This window comes from Gorilla gorilla, chromosome 5 (genome assembly GCF_029281585.2).
Source record: "Gorilla gorilla gorilla isolate KB3781 chromosome 5, NHGRI_mGorGor1-v2.1_pri, whole genome shotgun sequence".
Lineage (NCBI taxonomy): Eukaryota > Metazoa > Chordata > Mammalia > Primates > Hominidae > Gorilla > Gorilla gorilla.
Genome location: NC_073229.2, coordinates 57,112,598 through 57,140,519, shown reverse-complemented (window position 1 = coordinate 57,140,519; position 27,922 = coordinate 57,112,598). Strand labels below are relative to the sequence as shown.

Genomic DNA, 27,922 nt, shown 5'->3' with positions numbered 1-27,922 from the left:
CTATTGGACAATTTCTGATTCATTATAGCATTCTCAAAACCAATATATGTATGCGTTCATAAGCACAGTGTTACTTTTGGCCCTCAGCATGAAGGTGAGCCAGCGGAATGGTGAGGCAGTTAAGACTGTGGTTCTAGAACCAGACCACCTGGGTTCAAATCCTGGCTCCTCAGTTATCTCTGTCCCATAGAGCAAGTTATATAACCTCTTCATACCTGTCTCAGGTTCCGAATCTGTAAAATGGAGGTGATAATCATAGTATCTCCTTCATAGGGTTGTGAGGAGGATTAAATGAGTTTATATATGTTGAGTGCCTGCAGCAATGCTTATCCCTTAGTAAGTGCTCAGCAAATGGCAGTTCTCATTCTTGGGGGAGAGGCTATTCATCTCACACACACAGATTCCCATGGGCCTACTGGACCAAAATGTCTCCGTCTGCTTCTCTGTGATGGACTCAAACCCTGGTGCCATAGCCTGGCCTCCGAAGCTCCTATAGGGTCCCAGTCCCTGAGCACCAGGGCAGCTCTGCCGGGATTCTGAGGCACGGTCCCCATTCATTTACAGCCCTGCATCCATGCCGTGCTTTCAAGACAGCAGTGCCCTGACTCTTCCCCGATTCCACCGCAGGTATAAAACAATGTTCACTCGCCTGAAAGCCCTGAAGGTGGAGATCGAGCACTTGCAGCTGCTCATGGACAAAGCCAAGGTGAAGCTACAGAAAGAGTTTGAAGTCTGGTGGGCAGAGGAGGCCACCAACCTGCAGGTATGGCCTGGGGAACATCAGGGAAGCTGGGGAGGGGCCAGTCACGCAGCCCCATTGGGGCTGTCAAGAGACACAGTGGGGGCTGTGACCCACAGGCCCCCATGCTCTCAGCCTCTGCTCATGAAGCAGGTGCTTACTGTAGTAACAAGGATGACAAAAGGGCAGGGGTTCATTGTTTCCTCGCTCTCATGCCTAAAATTCTGCCTGATTAATGGAAAAATTAGGGATAAAAGATGCAGCTCCCAAAAATCAGTGGGTTTGCCACCAATGCTTTGTGTGATATTCTCCACTGATTTCCTACTGACATTTATTGTTTTTCTTATCATAGCCATATATATGTGAATATGAATTATAGAAATTTTACTAGGCAGAAAAACACAAAGAAGAAAGTAAAAATCACCATAATTCCTCTACTTAAATGTAATTGATATTAACATGTTTGATTATATTCTTTTACCTTGATTTCTATGCATATATATCCATATGTTTTTGTACAAATAGAATCAGGCTGGGCACGGTGGCTCATGCCTGTAATCCCAGCACTTCAGAAGGCCGATCACTTGAGCCCAGGAGTTCAAGACCAGCCTGGTTAACATGGCAAGACCCTGTCTCTACCAAAATGAACATAAAAATAATTAGCCAGGCTAATTATGTGGTAGTGTGTGCCTATCGTCTCAGCTACCTGGGAGTCTGAGATGGGCAGAGTGCTTGAGCCTGGGAGGTCGAGGCTGCAGTGAGCAGTGATAGACCCACTGCACTGCAGCCTGGGTGACTGAGCAAGGCCCTGTCTCAAAATAATAATAATAATAATAATAATAATAATAAATAACATAGCTGTTCAAGTATCACAAATGGCTTTTAAAAATTAATTGTATAGCATGGCTACTTTTTCATGTTATTATCCTACAGCGTTGTTTTAATGGCTGTTACTGTTCCATCATGTAAATATGTTTTAATCTCCTATCGTTGAATATTTAGGTTGTTTCTAGTTTTTTACTCAAAACATATTTGCAGATAATTTTTTGCATATTTCCTAGACAAATTCTTAGAAGTTTTCTGTTTGATGAAGGCTAAAATGACCTTTCCATAAGTGTTAGCACAAAATCCCAGTTTCAGTTTTCCTCATGTAACGCCTCAGTTGTGGCACAGCGGAAGTGCTAAAATACGCACAATCAGATCCCTTTTCTGGCTGGCAGAATGCTTACTGATTATCTGACAGGCTGATCCCTTCATTTTAAGGACAAGAAAACTGAGAGCCAGAGAAGATGATTTGCCAAGGACATAGCCAAGCAATAACCAGTGTGATAGCAAGTGGCCACGCGGCAGGACAATGGAGAAGAATATTTGGATAAAATTAAATACACGAGATAACAAAGAAAACTAGTTAGAATGAAATACGGTTATCAAAATATTTTGAGTTATGGTATAGTAATACGTGTACCACTTTTAAAATGCATTAATTAATAAGATCTAGGTGTAGGCCCAATATTTATCATAACTTCAAAGTCATGATGAAATGACACAATATTTCAAGATCTCTACACCAACTGTCAGGTGATATGAAAATATGCTTGATTTCCATTGGTGACAAAGTCACAGGTATTGCTAATACTTCTGTGGTTTGTTGTCTACATTTATCACTGAAAGAAATAATTTCAGGTAGCAGCTAGGGAAAATACAGCTGTGATTGGCTCCCATCCACATGGGCAGAGCCCCTGGATTCTGTCTGTGGACTCCAGGTTAAGAGCCCTTCCTGGCAAGTTCATCAGTGAATGAGGCCTTCCCCAGCTGGTGCCCGAGGGAGTCCACCACTGACCAGTCGACAAGGGTCATACCAGCGAAACTCAGGAAGTGTCCAGGCAAAGCTGACACATTCAGACAGTGTATGACTTACAGAGACAGCGAAAGCCAGAGTAGGCAAGGGTGTCAGCTCCATGTGTCCCCTGCCCCACAGGATGGCACTGAAACAAAAGGGACCAGATGACAGCAAGGGGGATGGTGGGATACACTGGTACAGAGGGGCCAATTCCATGCTGCCCCTGAGCAGTTCTGTAGCCTGCAGCTGTACCCTCAGCGGGCAGAGGCAGAAAGCTCCAAACCTCATCAGAACAAGAGAGGTGACAAGAAACTTCTAGGATAGCCTTCTGGGAAGATAGGGAAGCAAGTGGGAAATAACCTAGTAGCAACCACTCACAAGCTTCCTGTATGCACTCACGTTCCAGGAGGCTTACAGGGCATTCTGCCAAGATTTAGACCAGCTGTGATCTATGCCTTGCTCTTGAGGCCTATGTGGGGACATGCAGCTTGCAGAGCACCATGGCAGAGCTGTTCCCCTACACAAAGTGCTCGGTGGATGTCTCCTGACTTTAGTAGGGGGTCTTTGGGACAAGGAGAAGCAAAACCAGAAAGTATTTTTGAACAATGAAGATAACATTTTAAACATTTTTTTTCTATCTTTAAAAAGGAATACATGTTCAATTTGGAAAACTTGGAAAGCACAGGAAAGCATAAAGAATAAATTAAACATTACCCATAATTCTTTACCATCCCTAGACAATATGTTGAAGCCATCATTATGGTCATTACCATGTCTAGATTTGTTTTTGGCCATACACCTTGTGTACACTAACTTTTATAGCTGGCTTGTTCCCCTTAAGAATTACATCAAGGCCGGGTATGGTGGCTCATGCCTGTAATCCCAGCACTTTGGGAGGCCAAGGTGAGCAGATCACCTGAGGTCAGGAGTTCGAGACCAGCCTAGCCAACATGGTGAAACCCCGTCTCTACTATAAATACAAAAATTTGACGGGCATGATGGCGGGTGCCTATAATCCCAGCTACTCGGGAGGCTGAGGCAGGAGAATTGCTTGAACCCAGAAGGCAGAGGTTGCAATAGCTGAGATCGCGCCACTGCACTCCAGCCTGGGCGACAGAGCGAGACTCCATCTCAAAAAAAAAAAAAAAAAAGAATTACATCAAAAACATCTTCCTATGTCATTAGATTCAAGCTAACACTGTGAAACTCCTTCTGGGGCCAACAGGTAAATTCTCCAGCAGTGAATTCACTCGATCACACGAAGCCGTTTCTCCAGACATCTGACTCCCAGCATGAACGGTCCCAACTCTTCTCTAACAAAAGGTAAGGTGAGAACTCACCGGAGGTGTTAGAGTTCCCAGAAAAGGCTCCCTACCTTTCTCTTTAACCTATTCCTGTGGCTCTCATGTCTCCTGATAAGCCATATGATCCAGCAGGATTAATTCCTTTTACCGTTTAATTAGCCGTAGATACTCAAGACAGTGGCTTTCAAGTTGGTTGGAGTGCACACCCCTTCAGTCCCTCGCTCTGACAGCCAGTAGACCTACTGCCATGGTAACAAGAGACAAGAGGTTTCACAATCAAGCCCTGGTCCTGCCTCCTGAGTGGGAAGAAGGGATTGGCAGGAATGGAACAGGGTCATAGCATGGGAGAAGGGGGTTTGGGGGACAGTGGTGGTGGGACAGTGGGTAGCCCGCCTACTGAGACACAGGGGAGCTCTTCGTCCTAGCCAGGATTCAGGTAGCCTCCAAAAACACCACATGAGGATGGCCCAGAGCCAGTCTCCCTACATGACAGGATGACCAGCAGGGACTCTACTTCCCCACAACCATGTTATTGTCTCTTTCCAACCACACAACCCAGGGGGTAGCACCGATGAAGCACGCCTCCTGCCATTGTCCATCTGATGCCAGAGGCCAGGATAGTATGTGTGGGGCCTCCGTCTCTGCCACCAAGGAGCAATCCTTTGGGTTTGAAGGGGTGCTGAGCCCTCACGTTGGAAATATAAGATAGGGCTTTAAAAAAGGTGTCAGAGGGCCGGGCACGGTGGCTCATGCCTGTAATCCCAGCACTTTGGGAGGCCAAGGTGGGTGGATCACCTGAGGTCGGGAGTTCAAGACTAGCCTGGCCAACATGGGGAAGCCTGTCTCTACTAAAAATACAAAAATTAGCCAGGTGCGGTGACACACGTCTGTAATCCCAGCTACTTGGGGGGCTGAGGCAGGAGAATCACTTGAACCCAGGAGGCAGAGGTTGTAGTGAGCTGAGATCGTGCCACTGCACTCCAGCCTGGGGGACAGAGACTCCATCTCAAAAAAAAAAAAAAAAAAAGAAAAAGGTGTCAGAGAGTCCCCGTGATATGATGTGATAAGAGTGACACTCTACCTCTGTGGCCTTTCTCTCAGAAACCCATAACATCAGTCAAAGAATGAGGAAAACATCAGACACATCCCAATGGAAGGACACTCTACAAAATACTGACTAGCATGCCTCAAATTGTCAAGGTCCCCAAAAACCAAGTGTGAGACTCGGTCACAGCCAAGAGGAGCCTAGGGAGACACACCACCGAGATGTAAAGTGGCGTCCTGGGTGGGAGCCTGGAACAGAAAAAGGCTTTAGGGAAAAACTAAGAAAAGTCCAGTAAAGTATGGCCTTTAGTTAATAACAATGTATCAATATCGGTTCAGTGATTGTGGCAAATGCACCACACTAAGGTAAAACTGCCCGATAGGGGAAGCTGGGTACAGGCTACATGGGATCTCCATGCACTATCTTTCCAACTTTTCTGTAAATGTAAAACTATTCTTTTTAAAAAAAAAAAAAGTATTCTTAAAAAACAACTATTGGCCAGGCGTGGTGGCTCATGCTTGTAATCCCAGCATTTTGGGAGGCTGAGACGGGCGGATCACCTGAGGTCAGGAGTTCAAGACCAGCCTGGCCAACATGGTGAAACCCCATCTCTACTAAAAATACAAAAATACCAGGTGTGGTGGTGCATGCCTGTAATCTCAGCCACTCGGGAGGCTGAGGCAGGAGAATCGCTGGAACCCAGGAGGTGGAGGTTGCAGTGAGCCGAGATCGCACCACTGCACTCCAGCCTGGGCGACAGAGCGAGACTCTGTCTCAAAAAAAAAAAAAAAAAAAAAAAGACTCTTCTTAAAATTAAAAGGCCAGCCAGTGAGCCCTCAACACCAACCAGGTTGAGATTTTCCTTGGACTTTCCCAGATCCTCCAATCTGGCTGTTGGTGCCAGCACTTCAGCCTGTATTCTAATTTTTTGGAGTGCCTTTGTTTTTATACTTAAAGAAAAAAATGTTTAATGTATATAGATACATATATATGTGTATATATATAAAACAAAAGATCAATATGCAGAATATAAACAACTCCTATGGATCAGTGAAATGAAAAACATTCTTTTTTTCTTTGAGACAGGGTTTCACTCTCACTCATGCTGGAGTACAGCAGTGTGATCACGGCTCACTGCAGCCTCGACCTCCTGGGCTCAGGCAATCCTCCTGCCTCAGCCTCCTGAGTAGTTGGGATTGCAGGCACGTGCCACCATACATGGCTAATTTAAAAATATATATATTGTTTGTAGAGGAAGAGTCTCACCATGTTGCCCAGGCTGGTCTTGAATTTCTTGGCTCAAGTGATCCTCCCACCTTGGCCTCTCAAAGTACTGGGATTGCAGGTGTGAGCACCACACCTGGCCAACATTTTTTAAATGGGCATGGGCAGGCAGTTCATGGAAGACAGGTGCTCAACCTCACTAGTCATTAGCAATGCAAACTAAAACAAGGCAGTAGCACTTTTCTACCTATCAGACTGTTGAAATTAATGAAATCATGGTATAGCAGCAAGTGCTGATTGCATGGTGGGGCAGCGGGTCCTGTCCTAGGCTGCTTGCTGTGGGCCACTCTCTCAAGGGCTTTCCCAATGCTTACCCAGTTAGTGACCACCATGACTTTGAGGCCAGGCCCTATTATAACCATTCCCAGCTTCCAGATGAGGCAACGGAGAAGTAGGTTAAATGACTTGTACCAAGGTCATTCAGCTAGAAAGCAGCTTTTGTCACCTATTCCATATTTTCTTCTAGTTCCTACATCATTGTGTGTTTTTACATTTAGATCTTTAATCTTGCATTGTATCTTTGCATATGGGATGAGGTAAGGACATAACTTCTTTTTTCCAAATGGATAGATTTCCCATGTGAGCCAATTTGGGATATGATCATCTGTCCAAGCCTAAACACTTTCAGCCCCACCAAACCTACTCCCTTGCTTCCACAGTGGCCAGACTGGGGGTCTCCCTGGGTCTTCTAGCCTCAGTTTCCTGCCCTGCAGTATGGATGCTGAACAACATGGGGGCTTAAAAACCTGGTCTGTGTACCCTGCAAGGGCAGCCTGAGACAGGAGGGTGGCAACTCAGCTAGCCAGCAGGTCACCGTTGCAGGGCAGCAGGTCACATGCTAGCCATGCCTTCCATCCCAGATGGCCTTCAGGGCTAAGCTATGTTGCAACAGGAGGGAGCAAATGTCCACATGACCGTTGTCAGGAGCCTTATGTAGGCTGGTCATGCCATCATCATCTATCAATCTGGTCTTGGACCCATGTGAAAGCAGAGGCCATGCAATGTCAGTGTGCCCTCAGTAGCAGTCCTGCTGCAGAGCAGTGGCACCCCCATGGGTCTGGGCATCACACTTAGCTCCACTTAGCAGTAGGAACTGGCACACTGCATAGCGCCCATTGTGGCTGGCATAGTGCCATCCTGAAGTCCATCTCTCCAGCATCTGCTGCATGCCAGACGCCGCACTAGGGAAGGAGCCACTGGGCCCATCTGCCCAGGGCTACAGCGCCGCCATCCCAGACCCAGTACCCTCTCACTGCCTCACATTCTGGTTTTAGGACACATCTCCTATGTGAGCCCCTGAGCCCAGGGTCAATAACTGACATGATGTGTTTTGTTTGGCTAGCCTGATGTTTTGGAAGACAATGCAGATTCATGAAAGAAAAAATTGATGTTGGACTTTATTTAAAATTAAAACACCACTCTGCAAAAGATATTTTTAAAAGAATTAAAAGACAAGCTACAGACTGGGAGAAAATATTTGCAAAACATATATCTGATAAAGGACTTGTATCTGAAGTATACAAAGAACTCTAAAAATTCAACAATAAGAAAATAAACAACTCAGTTTAAAAGTGGGCAAAAGATCTGAACAGCCACTTCACCAAAGAAGAGATACAGATGGAAAATAAGTACATGACAAGGTACACAACATCCTGTGTCACACAGGGAAATACAAATTAGAACAACAATGAGATACCACTACATACATATTAGAATGGCTAGAATCAAAAAAAAAATGACAATTCCAAATGCCGGTGAGGATGTTGAGCAATAGGAACTCTCGTTCATTACTAGAGGGAATGCAAAATGGTTTTGCACTCCCACAGCCACTTTGGAAGACAGTTTGATGGATTCTTGCAAAGCTAAATATGATCTCACCATACAATCCAGCAATTGCATTTTAGTTATTTACCTAATTGAGGTGAAAACTTATGTCCACAAAAAAAAACAGAATATGATTGTTCATAGTAGCTTTTTGTATAATTATTTATAATTGCCCAAAACTGAAAGCCACCAAGATGTCCTCCAAAAAGTGAATGAATAAACAAACCATGGAATATTATTCAGCTATCAAGTCTGGGTGCAGTGGCTCAGGCCTGTTATCCCAGCACTTTGGGAGGCCAAGGTTGGTGGATCACTTGAGGTCAGGAATTCAAGAGCAGCCTGGCCAACATGGTGAAACCCAACCTCTACTAAAAATACAAAAATTTGCCAAGGATATTGGCATGCACGTGTAATCCCAGCTACTTGGAAGGCTGAGGCAGGAGAATCGCTTGAACCGAGGAGGCAGAGGTTGCAGTGAGCCGAGATCAAGCCACTGCACTCCAGCCTGGGTGACAGAGCAAGACTCCGTCTCAAAAAAAAAAAAAGAGCTATCAGGCCATGAAAAGTGATGAACCTGCAATGCATATTGCTTACTGAAAGATGCTCATATGAAAAGACTATGTATTATATGATTCCAACTATATAACATTCTGGAACAGGCAAAATTATGGACACAGTGAAATAGTCAGTGGTTGTCATGGACTTGTAGGGAGGAAAGGATGAATAGATGGAGCACAGGGAATTTTGGGGGCAGTGAAACTATTCTGTATGATATTGTAATGTTGCATAGATGATGTCATGCATTTTTCAAAATCCATAGAGCTGTACAGCACAAAGAGTGAACCCCTGCATAAACCATGGACTTTAGTTCATAATAATGTATCTATATTCGTTCACCAGTTATAACAAATTTATCACACTAATACAAAATGTTAATAATAAGGAAAACTGTAAGGTGGGGAAGAGGAGTATAAGGGAATTCTCTGTACTATCTGCTCAATTTTCTGTAAACTTAAAACTTCTCTAAATAATAGTCTATTGATTTTTAAAACTGCAGAAGCAGAATAACTAGGCAGCTGCACTATGCCATGGCAATGCAGGCAGCTTAGCATTTGTGCCCTGCACCTGGCCCACTCCATGCATTCACCTGGGCACCTGCCAACCTCTAGAGGCCAGTAAATTTGAATTCCAACCCCTGTATACCTGCACCTTCCACACACGGAGCCCTCTCACTGAAACTCCAGGACTCCACACAGCACATCTGAAAAACACAACGAGGAGGAATCAGCTTCCTCAACCATTGCTCTGGCTCTGTGCTGAGCCCCTCGTGTATCTGCCCCATGAGAATAAGCTCTCCTTTCAGCTGTGAGGCTCAGAACACCTGGCTGTTTCTCTACCCTCTTTTCTGATCTCTTGGGTAGCTTCTACTGGTAGCAATATCCTGCTCAGCGAGTAGAAAGCCCTGTCTCTCATTTTTCCTTTGGCTTCAAAGACATTGAAGTGTGTACATGTGCATGTGTGTGTGTGAGAGAGAGAGAGAGAGAGGCAGGTGTGTCAGCAAGGGGCCCAACAGATGCAAGGTAGAAATACACTGTGCTTGCCCAGGGACAGTGGTTCATGCCTGTAATCCCAGTACTTTGGGAGGCTAATGCCGGTGGATCGCTTGAGCCAGGAGTTCAACACCAGCCTGGGCAACAAGGTGAAACCCCATCTCTACAACAAAATATGAAAATATCCTTCCCTTCCCACAACTCCATAGCCGGGCGTGGTGGCACATGCCTGTAGTCCCAGCTACTCAGGAGGCTGAGATGGTAGGATCTTTTGAGCCCAGAAGGTCAAGGCTGTAGTGAGCCAAGATCTGCACCACTGCACTCTAGTCTGGGTGACAGAGTGAGACCCTGTCTCAAAAAGAGGAAAAAAAAAGAAAGAAAAGAAATACACCGTGCTTGCAAAAAAAAAAAAAAAAAGTTTAATCCTAGTGTTCAGAACCTTGAATTTGAAAGGTGTGCATCAGATCACCCACAGGAGCTTTTCCGAAAATCCTGCTCCCAGAGTCCCCACCCCCACCCCAAGCCCCTTCGGTGACTGCTGGCAGAAGGGTCTTGGGGAAGATGGCTCTCAGGCAGCCCTAGAGTGCTGTTCAGCCCTGTCCCCTGTGGTGGCTGCCGGCGAGCTGGTTGGATGCCCTAATTCCTGGGCAGAGATCACTGAGTGTCCTGAACAGTGTTTGTTAAAACACCTCAACTCGAGTGGCTGGCTGCCCCATATTTCCTCCTCCAACAGTTGTTGGAGTGCCAGCGTTCCTGGATGGGACGGTCACACTAGGCAGGTGAGAGGAAAAGTAACCCCGCCAGAGACTGGAAAGGAAGAGCTCTAGGGGCTCCACCTCTGACAAAGAAATCCTTGCCACTTGCTTTAGATGCTGGTAGTAACGGGCCCACAGAACTCTGCCACGGTAAGCCAGGTAGGGAACCCTGTCTCAGGCCATCATGGCATCTCAGACATTCCCTGTGAACATCCCACGTGGAGGATTCGCTGTTGGCATTCTCACGTTCCCAAGGGAGACAGCATTGGCCTTCTCCTCTGACGGTAATAATATCTCCTAGCCTTTGTAGAGGGCCCTCCTGGGCCAGGTGCAAAATACATGAGCACTGTGCCTACTATCATGGTCCCCCACTTTACAGGTGAAAAAATGCAGGCTCAGAGAGATGAAGTAGCTTGCCCAGGGTCACCAGCTAATCAGTGGTGGACTCAAACCCAGGCCTGTCGGAGTCGTGCACTCCCCTCATTCCTCACAGCAGTTGTGTTTAGGATCAATGACTGCCTTTTAGGGACACATGTCCATAATGTTATCTAGTAGGTGTTGGCATTTACCAGCCCACATTTTGTAATATTTTGTACAAGGCGCTTTCTTTATGTGCTTCCCACCACCAGATCCTCCTGCCTGGGGTATCCGCTCTTCCAATGTGTCCACACCGTCTGATTTTCCCAAGAGGCCAGGATTTTTAAAGGGCAAAACTGTGTTTCCTTAAAAGGCCAACCTTCTAAGGTATGGAAACCCAGAATTCCCTGTGACTGGCCCTTGCCATTTCAGCTGAGAAACCCAGAGTTCAGCCTCCCCATTCTGTAAATGAGGACACTGAGGCCCCGAAAGGGAATGAGATGCTTTAACTCTGTAGTTAATAACACAAAGAGCCACAAATTAGGCCAGGCACGATGGCTCACGCCTGTAATCCCAGCACTTTGGGAGGCCGAAGTGGGTGGATCACGAGGTCAGGAGTTCAAGACCAGCCTTGGCCAATATGGTGAACCCTCATCTCTACTAAAAAGACAAAAATTAGCCAGCCGTGGTGGTGCGTGCCTGTAGTCCCACCTACTCAGGAGGCTGAGGCAGAAGAATCGCTTGAACCCAGGAGGTAGAGGTTGCAGTGAGCTGAGATCACACCACAGCACTCTAGCCTGGAGACAGAGCAAGACCCTGTCTCAAAAAAAAAAAAAAAAAGAGCCACAAATTAAACCTAGACCTTCACATTCCATGGCAAGTGCCTTTTCTTCCTTCCACCCACTGCTCCCCCTGCCCTCTCCCTGCCTCCTTCCCTCCTCCACTCACCTCTTCTCCCATCCCTCCCTCCACTGTCAGCTCTGCCTATCTCTATTCCTGCCTTACATCCCCCTTCTCCTTTTCTTCCTCCTCTCTGCCTCATTCCCTTTGTCATACTCCCTTGCAGCCAGGGCTGCCTGTTTACTGCTTGTTTGTTGATCATGCCGCTGCCAGCCTTTATCCGCCGGCATCTCCGAGAGAGTCCATGGTGGAATAGGTCTAAGGAGTAGCCCTTGGGCAAGGCCTCCAGGGACTGTCCGCTGTGCCACCCATCAGAATAGTGCTCCTTCCACCTTGTCTTGGCCTTGGGCATTCCTGGACATTCCTTAGGTATTCCAACTTAAGATGATCCCTGGATGTGCTTGCCTAGAGACCTTTAACCCTGCAGTCGAGAACCCTGGACTTCAAAGGTGTGTGTCACGTCATTATTGACCACCTCCAACAAGTCCCCTTTATTGAGATTTGAATCACGTGAATCCCAGTCATGGCCCCTCCGAGCAGCACACCCTTGGGCAAGCCAGCTCCCCGCTTTGGGATTCCCTGGCCTCATCTGTAAGATGTGCAAAGGTCCCTCCGACACGGTCACTCTGTGAGCAGATAAATGTTGCCCGGTCAGTGCCCGGTCAGAGCCGCCAGGGTGAGAGAGTGAGGGCCCAGCGGCTGTTGCTGCCCAAGCTCCAGAGCGGCTGCTCCTGTGGAATTGCTGCAGGTGGGGAACTGGGGCAGGGGGGACGGGGCGCTGGTCTTCTGCTCATCAGGTTCTGAAAGAAACCTGATTCATCACTTCCCCAGGGATGCTCAGGTCCTGGAAGCTGATCCCACTAAACACTCTGATTGGCAACCCAGGAGGCCTGATTACTATTAATATGGCTTATTAATCCTTATTAAGGAAGATACTTCATTCTGATGGCTGGTATGTTCTCTCTCCAGAGGGGCGTCAACATGAGAAATTAATTCAGTGTCAAAGGCTGGTTGGGCAAAGGGAGAGGGCAGAGGTCATTTATGGCATCATCCTCAGAATTACAGAAACCAAGCTGTGGCATCCAGGAACAGGATGCTTGAGCAGCTTACAGGTTTGAGGAGTCATTTCCCTCGGGAGCCCCCAGCCTTCCATTGCACTGCCCTCCTGCATGAGGTGGGGCAGCTGGGCCTCCGCAAAGGGTACTGGATGCCCCTATTGGCCACGGTGTGATCGTGCCCTTCTACCCTGCCCCATCCATCTCTCCATCCTCTTCCACCCCCTCCCAACTTTCAATAGTTTGGCACCTGTGAACTCTCCCTGAAACCTGAGCCAAGGCTCCACTGGGAAGCCATTGAGTGAATGAGCCATTTTTGTGCCAGTGCCTTGGTCTTGCAAATTTGCTACAGCTTCCAAACTGACCTTGACCCGTTGTCATGAAAGCACTTGCAGGATGGAAAGCCCTTTCTCCTTCCCTTCTCCAGGCTGCACCAGGAACCACTCAACAGGAGCCTTGAGAATTGGTTACTGTTCTCTAAAGAAAAGCGTGCAGAGCCTGCCACCTTGTGGCTACCTCTGGTCCTACATCGGTTCTCACTAGACCCAGCACAGGGATCTCTGCTTTCCCACCATGAAGGGCACCTCGTGGAAAGTCTCTCCACTGCTAGGAAATGGACATTGGTGGGTGAGGGGGGGCTTCCCCAGGCTCTGGTGTCTTTTCTTGCTTGTTTGACCACATTCGTGACCTATGGAAGCAGCCTTGCCATTGGCTGAGATCGGAAGGCGGAAGGCCAGAGCCGGGGAAGGGACCATAGTCATGAGTGAGACACTTAGTTTGTCAGGTGTGTAGAGTACCTTGGACTGAAGATGCAGACTCCGCGGAGCCGGCTCACCTGTCTCTAACCCTAGCCTGCCTCTCAGCCCAAGTGTCCCCAGAGTGTAAAAGGAGGGTTGTATCCAGGTGACTTCTTAGGCCTCTTCCAGCTCTTACGTTGTGTCCAGGCAGGAAGCGAGGAAGATCTCCTTACAGCACAACTTAAGAGTAAGGACCTTGTAACCACAGGCATGTGGAATACACCGGCCTCCAACCAGCCGTGTCCACACGCCTCTTCACCTCCCAAGAGGAGCTTCTGGGTTCCACTGCACTTGGCCAGGAATCCAAGGCAAGGCGCACATGTCAGCAGCCTAGGTGAGCAGGCACAGCTGCATCTAGTGAGCTGTTGGATCTGACTCCTCTCTCAGCATGAAGCTAGGTCCCAGGGGCAGGCAGTGTGGTCAGGGGTAGGCCAGCGTGTGTTCCTAGAATGCCACAGAGTCAAGCCCAGTTAGAAGGCATTGTGGCTGAGAGCACAGGTTCTGAAGCCTCAAAGAATCCTGAGTAGCTCCAGATTCTGCCACTTACCAGCTGGATAACTTTAGAATTTCTTTAATCTCTCTAAGCCTCAGTTTTCTCATGTATAAAATGGAGACGATGACATCTACCTCTTAGGTCACTGAGAGGATTAAATGGCATGATGTTTGCAGAGCACTTTCACGAAGCCTGGCGTGTCTATCAATGACAGTTGTGGCCATCCTTTGTTGTTCAGCTTCTACAGCCAACAGATGCATGCTCTAACAATGAAAATTACTGTGTAGGCCGGGCACAGTGGCTCACGCCTGTAATCCCAGCACTTTGGGAGGCCAAGGTGGGTGGATCACCTGAGGTCAGGAGTTCAAGACCAGCCTGGCCAACATGGTGAAACCCCATCTCTACTAAAAATACAAAAAATTAGCCAGGTGTTGTGATGCACGCTTGTAATCCCAGCTACTTGGATGGCTGAGGCAGAAGGATTGCTCGAACCCAGGAAGCGGAGGTTGCAGTGAGCCAAGATCGTGCCACTGCACTCCAGCTTGGGCAACAAGAGTGAAACTCCATCTCAAAAGAAAAAAGAAAAAAAGAAAATTACTGTGTAAACCATCCAAGACAGGACTCTTGGCTCTTGTCTTAGTCTGCTCAGGCTGCTATAACAAAATACTATAGACTGAGTGGCTCAAACAACAAACGTTTATTTTCCACAGTTCTGGAGGCTGGGAAGTCCAAGATCAAGGCACTGACAGATTCGATGTCTGGTGAGGACCCCCTTCCTGGTTCATAGACAGCTGTCTTCTCGACGCATCCTCACATGGTGGAAGGGGCAAGGGAGCTCTCCGATGTCTCTTTTATAAGGACTCTAATCCCATTCATGAGAGTTCTACCTTCATGACTTAATCACCACCCAAAGACCCCACCTCTACTACCATTACATTGGAGATTAGGTTCAACACATGACTTTTCAGGGACACAAACCTCCAGTCCGTAGCACAGCAGATTCAGTTCCTGCTGAGGGCTTCCTTCCTCGCTTGCTGGCACCTCCTTCTTACTGTGTGCTCACATAGCAGACAGAGAGAGAGAGAGAAATAGAGAGAGAGAGAGCATGCACTGTAGTTTCTCATCCTCTTCTTATAACTATAAGGACACTAATCCCAGTGCGGGGGCCCTACCCTCAGGACCTCATCTAAATCTATTCACCTCCCAAAGGCCCCACTGCCCAATGCCATCACACTGGGAATTAGGGTGTCCACACAGGGATTTTGAGAGGACACATTCAGTCCATAACAGCTCCTAGATATAAACCCTGAATTTCTCTTCTATAAATTTGCCCCCATTCCTTTTGCTTTTGTTTGTGTTTTGCAGTGATGTGAATGCCAGGAAAATCCTGCCCTCGCCTTGCCCCAGTCCACACAGCCAGAAACAGAGCAGCACCAGCACCCCACTGGAAGACAGGTCTGTGGTCTTCTCCTGTTATGCCTGTGACAGCCCCTGCAGTGGGCGGAGTGGGCCTCCATCTCCAGTCTACTCCCCGAAAAAGCCCCTCGTCCAGTAGCCACACAGACAGAACCCAGGTCTGGCCTCTGCCCTGGTCCCCTGGGAATTCCCTGGAATCTCTCACACAGGCCAACTCAAAGCGGGGAGGTTTTCTCCCACAGTCACCAGGGCCCTGTGTTGGGCAGAGTTGTTTCATATCTTTTTGTGAATAGATGTACCTGGGGGCCAGAAAGGGAAAGAGCCAGCCCAGGGCAGCCCCACCACAGAGCAGAGCAGGGAGCTGACAAGCCTGGCCTGAAGACCCAGCAGCATTTGCTTCCAGGCTTAGCAGAGTTGATCAGCACCATGGGCATTTGTATCCTCTGGCTAGAATGGCTGCTCAGCCTCTTTCACCAGCACAGCCTCTGCCCTGCCTGCCTGGACTCTGCTTTAGTGCTTCCAGCTGGCCTGCAGCGGGAAAGCCAACACCCAAACTACCTGCGGGAATGGCCAGCCCCTTGTTACATACCATCCTTACTGCCTTCTAAGGAAGTGGCTACCGCCTCCTGCTGTGCAGAGGCACAGGGGTGAGGACGGACAGAAAGTTGGCAAGGCCAGGCAAGTGTACTGCTCTGAGTTTGCTGAAGGGGAATGCTATATGGAGAAGCTGGATGGAAAAGGGGATGGGGAAGGGCACACACAGCCCTCCCTTTCTAAGGAGATTCCCACACAACACTTCTACTTACAAATCTCATTGGCCAGCACCTGGTCACCCGGCCACACATCGCAGCAAAGGAGTCTGGGAAAGGTAGTTTTTTTTAGTTGTGGCAACTTAGCTAAATATGGTTCTGTTTTTAAGGAGAGACAGGAGAATAGTAATCTCTGCCTTGAGGTCAACTAGCTAAGCCACGTGGGGAATGAGGGTGCTCTGAGGACACAGTACTGAATGATATGACATCTAAGCTGGGCGCAGAAGTTGACGGGCCCCAGGTTAAGGGGTGCTGGTTTGGGTAAATCAGGGATGGGAGGACAGGAGTGGTGGTGGTAAGAGGATAGAGAAGGCAGTGAGAGAAAGCACAGCCACCATGTGACTGGTGGTGGGGAGAGCAGTCCAGGGAGAGGAAGCATCAGAGCAAAGGCCCTGAGGCTGGAAGTGGCTTGGTAAATGCAAGTCACTGAAAGAAAAGGGGGCAGCTGGAGCCCCTGACCCGGGGTCATATCACACACGGCCTGGTAGGTCATGGGACAGAGTTTAAGTTTTATTCTATGAGTGGTGAAAAGCCACTAAAGGGTCTGTATTAGTCTGTTTTCACACTTCTGATAAAGACATACCTGAGACTGGGTAATTTATAAAGAAAAAGAGGTTTAATGGACTCACAGTTCATGTCACTGGAGAGGCCTCACAATCATGGTGGAAGGCACGTCTTACATGGTGGCAGCCAAGACAGAATGAAAGCCAAGTGAGAGGGGAAACCTCGTATGAAACCATCAGATCTCATGAGACTTATTCACTACCACGAGAACAGTATGGGGGAAACCGTCCCCATGATTCAGTTATCTCCCACCAGGTCCCTCCCACAACACGTGGAAATTATGCGAGCTACAGTTCAAGATGAGATTTGGGTGAGGACACAGCCAACTATATCAGGGTCTATGGCAGGGAGTGACTTGACCCAATTTGCATGACAAGAGGCTTAGTGTGGCTGCCACACAGAGAAGGTAGGAGGGAGTGAGAAGCAGGCCAGCCGTGTCATGTAGCTTTCTGAGTGAGATCAGTCACCAAAAATGGAAAAGCATTTTGAAAATATAAGTGATGAGTCCAGTTGTAAAGTGTAGTAAAATGTGACACGTGGTTGCCTCCAGCATCCCCAAGAGGCCAGTGTCGTCCATCCCTCTCACCGGAGACAGCCAGACGGACTCGGACATCATCGCCTTCATCAAGGCCAGACAGAGCATTCTGCAGAAGCAATGTAAGTGCACCTCCCTCGGTGGCTCCTCCTGGGCAGCAGGTCACCAACACTTGTGGGGAGCACACAGTGAGGTGGGAGGGGAATAGGGAGTTTCCTACATGTTCCTGAAGCCACAGGACTGGCCTACCTGTCACTCACATGTGCCCAGCCTCTGATTCCTTCTCAAGAAAGCCTCAAGGGGCAGCATCAGAAACACCAAGACAGGCCCAAGTGGGTGGGCGGCCCAGGTGCTCCTGTCCCTCTTGGCAGAGCTTGCTCTCTGTCTCTTCCAGATCTTCAGCTCCTTTGTTCTCTGTTCCCAAAGTCAGCTGTCTCCTCTGCTCAGCCTTCTACAAACAGGAAGGGGCTGAGTGATGTTTTGGTAACTCATTGAACCCCTGGCTTAAAGTCTCACTCCCCTATCAGAGTGTGGTTCTTGCCAAAGAGCTGTGAGTGTAAACACCGCTTGAAGGCCCAGGCCTGAGGACACCATAACAATCACAGAGGAAATAAGAGTGGTGTGTCAGACAACAGGAAGAGAAGAAGACTCTTCTTGGCCTGCATCACTGCCCCCTCCACCCCCAGCCCCGTCCTCTTGGCAGCTGCCCATCTCCCATCTGCTGTGGCTGGGCCTTTTCTCTTTCTGCCTTCCATCCCCTACGCACCCACAGGGCAAGCCCCAGGGCCCCTTACCCCAGGCCTGCGTTTTGTCTTAGCCTCCTCCCCATAACCCAAAGGCTACTAGGCAGGCTTAACATTGCCTTCACATTGCCAGAAAGGCGCCCCCACCGTGATGGTATGGGCTGGCAGATTGGATGTATAATGACTGATGCCTGCCTTGCGGGGCCTGCACTCAGCTTCTCCACCAGCCATGTGCAGTTTGGGCAGGAAGAGGTTTGTGCATGGATAGAGCGCCGCAACTGAGAGCCGGCCTTGGTCCTGTCCTCGCCTTGCTTGGCCGCCAGCCTGATTACTTACTATCCTCTCTTCACCACCAGAACCAGCAGCCTCAGCAACACTGTCAGGTCCTTTCTTAGGCCTGAGACAGCCCCACCTCTGCTGTGATCTTGTCTCATTCTCAGTTTCCTTGTCTAAAAAAAAAAACAAAAAAACTGGATTCAGTGATCTCCAAGTCCCCATCTATGCCCCAAATACTCTGATGATAGGTATCAGGCACTGAACAGCAATGAACAGCCAATCAGTCAGCAAACACTGTATGTGTTGGGTGCCTTCTTATGCCAGGCACTACTACTAGTGCTGGGGCTACAGCAGAGAACAAGACAGAACCCAGCACGTAAGAAACTGACATTCTAGGGGGAGGAAGGAGACAGACAATGAACACATCGACAAATACGTAAGATTGTTTGAGGGGATAATAAGTGCTATGAAATAGCTAAACTATGTAATGTTGTAGACAGTAACTGGGAAGACTGCTTTTAGCTGGGTAGGTTGGGGAGGCCTTGCTGGAGAAGATAACTTTAAACCTACAGCTGCATCATGAGAATGGAGCACCACGCCGCGTTCTGGGAATGCACAGTCCTAGCAGACAGAGCGGAAAGCGAGAAGCCTGAAGGGGAAGCTTTGCTTGGCCACAGAGTGGGAAGGAGGCTAGAGTGGCTGGAGGGCAGGGAGCAAGAGCACAAGGGCCAAGTCACACCAGCCTTATGCACAGGGGAAAGAGATTTGGATTTTATTCTGGATAGAGTGGAAGCCCACTGAATAATTTTAACCATGGAGTGATATGATGTGATTGATGCTTTAAAAAGCTCACTTTGTCACATGTAGTGTAGATTGTAGGGGCCAAGGGTAGACCAGTTACCAGGCTACCATGAAAGTGCCAGCAAGGGATGATTGTGGCTTGGACTCACCAGTAGACCAAATGTGAGATGCAAGAGAAAGAGGAGAGTCAGGGCACCTCCCGGGCTTTTGATCTGAGCAGCGAAGAGAATGGCAGTGCCATTTACTGAAATGAGAAAGGCAGGGAGGCATGACCATCAGAGGCAAGGAGCTGGAGGGATGGAGAGTTCTGGCTGCCCTGTTTGAAGTTTCAGATGACGTTTGATGTCCAAGAGGAGGTGTTGAGTAGACAGGTGAGCATGAGTGGAGCTCAGAGAGAAAGTCTAAGCTAGAAAAAGAAATATGCAAGTCATCATGTCTGGTTGGTGTCTGAAGCTACAGGACTGAATACAATGTCCTCTGAAGACCAGAGATGGAGGTATTCAAATTGCTGAGAACAGCCCCCTGGGGTTCTCCAACAATTGCGGAGAGAGAGGAAGCAGAGATGCTGAGAAGGCACTGACAGGGTGTGAAAAGGAACAGCAGATAAGTGGGTATGGCCTCAGGCACAAGCTGGAGAAACACAAGCTCCAAGGGGACACGGGCCAGTCGAGTGTGGCAGGATGGAATGTGGACCACTGGCCATTTTGCATGTCAGGGTGATCATGGACAAGCACCATTTAGCCAGGGGACTGGGAGTGGCTGGGGAGAGGGTGGAAGGGAAAGAGGCTGAGGCAGTGAGCAGATACAACCCCTCCAGGGGGTTGAGCAGTGACAGGAGCAGAGAACTGGGCTGGAGCTAAAGGGAAGCAGGAGCCCAGAGGGATGCTTTGCATGTTAAGACATGCTCACGTGCTGAAACATGCATAGAGAGGGAAATTGATGCTGTGGTGGGAGAGGGGAGCAGAGCTGCAGGAAAAACTTCCTTGAGAAAGTAGAGGGGACAGTGTGCGAGGCACAAGTGGAGGAAGGCTTGGATACGCAGGATATCCTTTGAGCTGAGATATCCCTTCCCCTGTAACAGATCCATAGAAACCAACCATCATTCCTCCCCTCAAGAAGCCTACAGGCAAGCAATATCTTTACGTTACATTCACTAAGCTTTTGTACATATAAGAGATGTGATCATCTAACTCTCTCCAAACAGAAGAGGCGGAAGTCCAGGTCCCTGTCAGAGTGGTGTCCTCCTGCTAACACTGTCCACAGGCAGTGCAGAGAGCTGGATTGAAGGGCAGGCACTTTTATTAAAATATGTATGGCAAATTACCATTTATAAATGTTTTCATTTTTATTGTTTCATTTGATGCTCTTAACGCTCCTGTAAGGCATGCAGGGCCAAGATTATGATCCCCTGTTGACAGGTGAGGAAACTGAGGCACACAGAGGTTGTATCACTTGCCCAAGGTTACACAGCTGATAAATGGCAGAGCCAGCATAACCCAGGTTTTCTGCTCTCTCCCCACTGGGCCACACTGTCTTGAAAAGCTGCAACTACCAAGATATGCCCAGTCTGCTGTCAGGAGTTCTCTCGGCCTCAGGAACAGGAACCAGCATTGACAGGAGGGGAGTGACCGCAGCCTCTACCCGCCCTGCAGCTGGGGAGCTTTGCTCTCCAAATAAACAGCAGCCTGGAAGTAATTCATCAAAGCAAACAAAACTTCCACAGCTCAATTTTTATTCCGAAAGGAAGAATATTCATTCTGGCTTTTCAGTGAACACAGGGCCACAAAGGAAGCCAAAGACAGGTTGACACGGGGTCCCTCTGCCACCAGGTCCCAAAGGGCCAGCAGGCGTGACCTCTCAGACATACAGCAGATGGTTCTGGTCCCACCATGTGGCACTTAATATGCAGCCCACTTATCAGGGCACCCAGGCAAACACACAGGCCGGGGCCCAGGCACCTTCTCAGCCAAAGCAAACACCTCCCTCTCCCTGCCTGGGCTCTCGAATCTTAATTTAGCTCACAGCGCTGCCTTGGTTACTTCAGGAGTGCTCATTAAGGGGAATTTGTGACTGTCAGCTCGGGAGCAGGAGCCCAGAGAGGGCAATTTAACATAAGCCTCGCCAGCTCTTAGGCTTCACCAAGGGCCAGGATGAATCTACTTGATTTAGGATTCATGGAACAGCATGGAATGTTTAAATCCCTGCCAGGGGCAGGTGTGGACAGGTATATAACCCCCGTAAGGGGCATCAGTCATCTGTGGAGTCAACTCTGCTGTTTCCAACTGCCAAGGACAGTTTTTACATCTGAGGAAATGAGGTTAACCCCTTTCTAGAGGGCCTTTTTGTTTTTAATCTTGCTTAATCCCTGAGTTTGGAAGTATTCCCATCTGGAAAGGAACCATGGTGCGACCCCCATAACCACAAGTCTGTCTTCTCCAGGAGGTGTTAGGAAGAGGTCCTGCCTCTCCCAGCCCTCCAGCCCCACTCGGAGAAACCCTCCAGCTCTCTTCTGTGTTCAGAAACCCTCCCAGGGAAAGAGAAAGAGCCCCAAACTGGGAGGGAAAAGGCGGAAATTCCAAGGCCATCTCTGCTCTGCATGACACTGGGCAGGTCACCTCCCCAAGCCTCCCTCTGTCTGTCATGTACAGATTCCACCCTTGCCCAGGCTCTGATCCTTTCCTAGATAATCTCCATTAAAGTCCCTTATCAACGCCCAAGCACCAAGGAATTATTAACAGGGAAGTGGCCTCTGTGGTGAGAGCTGGCCCAACACCATGAGGTGTGATTTTGCTTTTTCTTAATGGTATATCTGTAGTGTGCCCTCCTTTCTGGGAGCCCACAGTAATCAAAACCCCAATACAGACAGAGCTTCATCACTTAACTGGGGCCCATAAAGTGAATGAGTTGGAAATGGTGCCTTTTGTGTTGAGGTCTGTGCATGTAAGGAGCTATGTCTTGGGGCAGAGCGTGCTCTCCCCACTATTCTGTAGCATTTCTTCCCAGGCCCCACCCCACCCACCCCCTGTCATTACTGCATGCAAGTGTGTGAGGGGCTCAGAGACCATCCTGGGTGGGAGATGGCTCAGACTCCATGCTCCCTACCACCGGCAGCGTTCACAATCCTGGCCCAGGCTGCGTTTCAACAGTGCAGCAGAAACATCAGACCCCAGATCTCATCAGCAGCCACGTGCCCACGGGCCCCCAGCTCTTGCCCTGCCAGTCCTTGTACTAGAGAGACAAAACCAGTGAGTTTCAGCCCTGGCCATGCCTCAGAATCACCTGGACCCACCCCAGTGATCCTGACTTAATGGTTCTGGGCTGTGGTCTGGGCACCAGGATTTCTAGAGATTCTCCAGAGATTTCCATTGTGTAGCAGAGCTGGGAACCACAAGTCCAGAGTGACAGGAACACATGACCATCATAGGCTCTGATGTACTTGTCTTCTTACTTCCTGTCCTAGAATTCAATTCAGACAGATCAGAATGTCTTAAAAATAAGGACCATATTTGTTTAATTAAACAGCAAGGCCTGCCAGAGGTCTTGCACACAGAATTAGAACTGAAAGACCAAGGGCTCACAGCCGTGAATTATTTCCAATCTCTTCCTCCACACTAGCTGGCCATTCAATGTATCACCAAGAATTACCCTTTCTTCCACAGCAATATGAAGCCAACCACGCTAACACTTGTCACCCACTACCAGGTTCCTGTGGCTGAACCTGGAGGGCTGCAGCTGCCTGCTCACCTGTTCCCTGAGCAGCCTCACCCCTCAGGCTCTCTGTCCACTGAAATTTTTTTAAACATTGTATTTATTACTTCATCCAAGAATCTCAGAAATTCTCTCTTGCTCTTACTAAATTAGCCAAACTTTAAGCAAAATAACTGCATATCACTCTTACCAGTTCTCACATTTTAATGTGCTAATGAATCGACAGGTTTTGTCAAACTGTAGATTCTGATCCAGTAAGTCCAGGGTGGACCATGTCTTAGACTCTGCCTTTCTTAACAAGCTCCCTGGAAATGCCAGCACTGCTGGTCCATGGACCACACTTTGTGAAGCAAGAAGCCACCTTGCTTTTTCCAGGTATCTCATCTGCTCCAGCAAAGAGAAATGTTAGGCCCAGAGAACTGACATGACTTGCCCAAAGTCACACCGTGGGTTGGGGACTGTCCTGGCTAGAACGCAAGGGCCCTGGTTCTCAATCCAGAGAACCCTCTCCATGCCCAGCCATGGGAGATGACAGGATAGGGGCCACATGGTCAGGAGGAGCCATCCTGGAATATAATTAATATCTGGAGCAAAAAGCAAGGAGAGAATCTGAGGATTAGGTAGGAGCATCAATGAAAACCATGGGGTTGTCCAGGTGTGGTAGCTCACACCTGTAATCCCAGCACTTTGGGAGGCTGAAGTGGATGGATCACTTAAGCTCAGGAATTTGAGACCAGCCTGGACAACATGGTGAAACCCCATCTCTAGTAAAAATAGAAAAATTAGCCAGACGTGGTGGTGGGTGCCTGTAATTCCAGATACTCGGGAGGCTGAGGCAGGAGAATCACTTGAACCCCGGAGGCAGAGGTTGCAGTGAGCCGAGATTGTGCCACTGCACTCCAGCCTGGGTAACAGAGCAAGACTCCGTCAAGAAAGAAAAGAAAGAAAAAGAAAGAAGGAAGGAAAGAAGGAAGGAAGAGGGGAAGGGAGGGGAGGGTGGAGGGAAGGAGGAAAGAAAGAAAAAGAAAGAAAGAAAGAGAAAAAGAAAAGGAAGGAAGGGAGGGAGGGAGGGAAGAAAGGAAGGGGAGAGAAAGAGAGAAAGAAAGAAAGAAAGAAAGAAAGAAAGAAAGAAAGAAAGAAAGAAAGAAAGAGAAAGAAAGAAAAAGAAAGAAAGAAAGAGAAAAGGAAGGAAGGGAGGGAAGAAAGGAAGGAAGGAAGGGGAGAGAAAGAGACAGAATGAAAGAAAGAGAAGAAAGAGAAAAAGAAAGAAGAGAAAGAAAGGGAAGAAAGGGAAGGAAGGAAGGAAGGAAGGAAGGAAGGAAGGAAGGAAGGAAGGAAGGAAGGAAGGAAGGAAAAGACAAGACTCCAGCCTCGGTGACAGAGTGAGACTCCATCAAAAAAAAAAAAGAAAGAAAGAAAAGAAAAGAAAACGGTGGGGTAGGAAAACAGGCGTCAGTCTCAGCCTAGGGAGGTGGAGCTTCTGCAAAGGGCAAAGGGGGCCTCTTCCTTCAGAGCTTGGGGTATAAATGCAGCTCCTGGGAGGCAAGACACAGATGCAGTGCCCAAGACCCAGGGGGAGTGGCCGGTGGCCTCCCCTCCCCCCGATTCAATCCTGGGAAAAGTCAGTGTCTGCATGCACAGCCTAACCAAAAGCATCCTGTCTCCCTTTCAGGTTTGGGAAGCAATTGAATTTCCAGGAAATATCCAGCCATGAATTATGCCAGCAAGAATGAAGCACAGATGAAGGCCACGCCCCTCACTTGCTCTGGCTTCAGAAGTGAACTATGGGCTGCTGGGAGCAACTAGTGACTTTGATTCCCATGGAGGGGACTGTGTTTCTTTAAGGATGCTGACCTGGAGGCCACAGAGAGGCTGGGGCTGGGGCTGACCACAACATCCTTCCTGTGGTTGCTGGAGCTGCTGGCAGGGCCGGGCAAGGCCAGAGTGCTAGGGGCAGGGTGAAGGCTTCAGCTCACTGTTGTAGTGACGTTTTGTGTAGATCTTTATAAGCTTTTGAGAATGTGAAATAGCACCATCAAAATATAATGTCAGAGGATGCTCACACCAGTGGAATGTGAGGGGAATATTTTTATTTTTAGCGACTTGCCAGCTCTCTCCCTTGGCCTGTGCTCTGGTTTGGAAGCCCAGAAATGGCCATGATAGGTCCAGGCAGGATGTCCCAGCCACAGACAAGGCAGTGGAATGCAGGGCATCCTGAAGGCCAATCCTGATCTCCCAGACCACATCTTTCACCATCAGCCTCTTGGCCAGGATGACCTGGAGGCAGTGCCTGAACAGCTGTGTCTCCAGGGAGCCATCTGCCCTGCAGGGTCTAAGGACATCATAGCACCCAGAGAACAGCGGGCAGCTCCCAGGGGCTCTGCTGAGAGCTTGAGAGAGGGCAGTGTGGGTACCTTGGGCCTCACAACCTTCACCCAGCCACTTGGGAGGATTTGGGCTGACACTCCCCACTTCCACAGGGAAAAACATAGCTGCCTGGGGGTCTTGTCTCCATGGGCCCTCTCCATGACAGATCCAAGGGAAGGTGGGCGGCCCTCAAGGAGGTTCTTGAAGAACTGCCCCCTGGGCCAGGGGGTTCCAACCCAGCTGCAGCCAGGGAGGGGCAGCGGAGGGTGAGCAGGAGCGGCACCTGGAAATGAAGCTAACTGGATAAAAGTGCTGGTCCACTGCTCCTGGTGTCTCTGTCCTATAAATATAGGACCTGATGACCCTGGAGGGGAGCAGAGAGGTAATATAGTATAATTGGCTTGATTTTCTTTTTCGTTTTTTAGGACTGGGTAACAGGATCATGCGGGAGATTAAACCATTACATTTCTAAGCTAGGCAGGCCCATCGAGCTCCTCTAATCCACACCCCTATTTTATATAATTAGAAGGCCAGAGTGAAGGGGAGATTCAGCTTGGTGTTCTATGCTACTGACAAATGTCCCCTCTTCAGGGGGCTTCCCCTGACCACTCCATGTCGAGTCACCCCCTAGTTATCCCCTATCCCATTACCATTTTTTTTGCATCACTATCTGACATGTTATCCTTCCGAACTTGCCTATTTTTGAAATACCTGCAACCCCCCATAATACTAAGAGCTCCAATGCAACAGGGACCTGTTTGTCTTGCTCATTGCTGTGTCCCAAGCACAGAGTCGCTGTTCAGTAAACGGTCCTTCAGTTCATGAGTAGACGAGCCAGAACCCAGATGTGTTTCTCAGGCTGGTGTCACTCTGACTTCCCCCGGGCTCTGACTGAATCCCATCGGGTCAGGAGCCAGCATCTCTGGTCCACTCCTGGCCCTCACAGTTCAATGGTACATAGTAAGCCCTCTGTAAAGTCCGTAGAACCAGAGGAAGACCAAATTCTGATTCTAGAAGCCTCCCCAAGAGTCCATGGAACACACATGTAACTGCACACACACACACACACACACACACACACACACACACACACACACACTCTCAAGAGCCCTGAAGATGGCATGGCATTTGCCCCAGTCCGCTGTGTAGCAGCAGCAGTATTCTTGGCATGCCTTAGTGCCCTCAGCCCTCTAGAGCTGGGTAGAGTCTACTGACTTTTATTTTCACTTTCTTTTATTTATTTTTTGAGATGGGGGGTCTGTCAGCCAGGCTGGGGTGCAGTGGTGCGACCATACCTCACTAGTCAGCCTCCAACTCCTGGGCTCAAGCGATCCTCTCACCTCAGCCTCCAAAGTAGCTGGGACTACAGGCATGCACCACCACACCTAGCTCATTTTAAATTTTTTGTAGAGACAGGGTCTCACTGTGTGGCTCAGGATGGTCTCAAACTCCTGGCCTCAAGCGATACTCCCGCCTTGGCCTCCCAAAGTGCTGGGATTGCAAGCATGAGCCACATACCCTGCCAGAGTCTTTCAACATTAGATCTCCCACTGAGACATCATCTCCTGGATCCAAAGGCCTTACTGACAGAGATGTGTGGCATGGCCCCATGCGGGGTGTGAACCAGCCTCCTGGGGCAATCACTAAGACAGGAAAGGAAATGAAGACAGAAAAACACACAGCATGGGATCTGGGGCCACTGGTGTCCAGAGCATATGCAAAGTGTGTGCAGTAACTGGCCAAGGGGCCTTTTGCTCCGAACATCCCCTAATGGAAGCCCGGCCTTTGATATGGACACATGCTTGATGGCAGTGCACCTTCCCAGAGTTCACTGGCCTCTGCAAATGGGAGAAATTGATGCAATGTTTTGAAAAGACTTTCCAGCAATCCACCTGGGATCAGTGGAGCCACGGATGACAAGAAGTATCTGAGTTCACTCTAGCCCAAAATGTGGAATTTTCAAAAACATTTTCTGGAAAGCAGCCTAGCCAGTGACTCCAGCCCAGTCCCTGCTAGAATTCAACTGGCTCTACCAATCCCTTGACAGGAAGTAGGGTGGATGGAGGTTGGAGGAGGGAGGTTAAAATGTAGCTTGCCCAGATCTTGCTAAAAAGGAGTTTTAGAAAGCAGATAGAGAAACTGTGGTATACTGAATACATCATTTTAATTCTTCACCACCAGTACAGAATTACACATCCAAAGCTTTGTCATGGCCCACATTGACTAATGTGGTGTTGGCAAACGTGATGCAGGCAGAGGCTTGAATTGTGCTCTCATGGTTGAGCTTGCCTCTTGCTCCAGTGATCTCTCTTGGGATGAACATGGGTAGCGGCTGCCCCTTCAGCCTGGAACATCCAGAGAGCAGACCTGAGCCCAGTCTACAGCCTGGAGCAGAGCTTCCCAGGCAAGCCCAGCCCAGATCAGCTGAACTATGGCTCACCCAAAGACCTATTAGCATGAGAATATATGCTGCTTGTCATAAACCACTGAGGTTTAGAGTGGTTTGTTATATAGCATTAATTGTAGCAATAGCAGACTGGCACAGAAATTGGAACCCAGAGACAGTATATGACTGGATCTAGGATTTCTCAGTGCAGAGTTCATTGTCTCTCCATGCAGCCTGTGGAAAGGCACTGAGAGCATCCTGTATATGGAAAAGCAGGACCACCACCTACAGCCATGATGAAGCAACAAGGACCTGATTTACCCTCCTGCTTTAAATGACTAAAAATGAGACAAAATCCTCTATACAAACCAATG

At 48.7% G+C, this 27,922-nt stretch overlaps 1 protein-coding gene across 4 annotated transcripts in view; it reads left to right on the top strand.

Moving 5' to 3' along the window:
* The window catches only part of KIF6 (kinesin family member 6), a 380,981-nt gene extending 356,119 nt beyond the window's left edge, over window positions 1-24,862 (top strand). For 2 of the 4 annotated variants that reach the window (XM_055390330.2, XM_031012602.3), the window contains 6 exons: window positions 628-763; window positions 3,805-3,902; window positions 14,654-14,704; window positions 15,309-15,398; window positions 17,283-17,389; window positions 24,468-24,862. In XM_055390330.2, the coding sequence (XP_055246305.1) occupies window positions 628-763; window positions 3,805-3,902; window positions 14,654-14,704; window positions 15,309-15,398; window positions 17,283-17,389; window positions 24,468-24,484 (499 nt within the window). In that variant the 3' untranslated portion in view covers window positions 24,485-24,862. Of the gene's footprint in view, window positions 1-627; window positions 764-3,804; window positions 3,903-10,970; window positions 11,086-14,653; window positions 14,705-15,308; window positions 15,399-17,282; window positions 17,390-24,467 lie in introns of those variants that run through there. The other 2 variants (XR_008680633.1, XM_055390331.2) reach the window with 2 other exon arrangements.
* The last annotated feature ends 3,060 nt before the right edge of the window (window positions 24,863-27,922 follow it).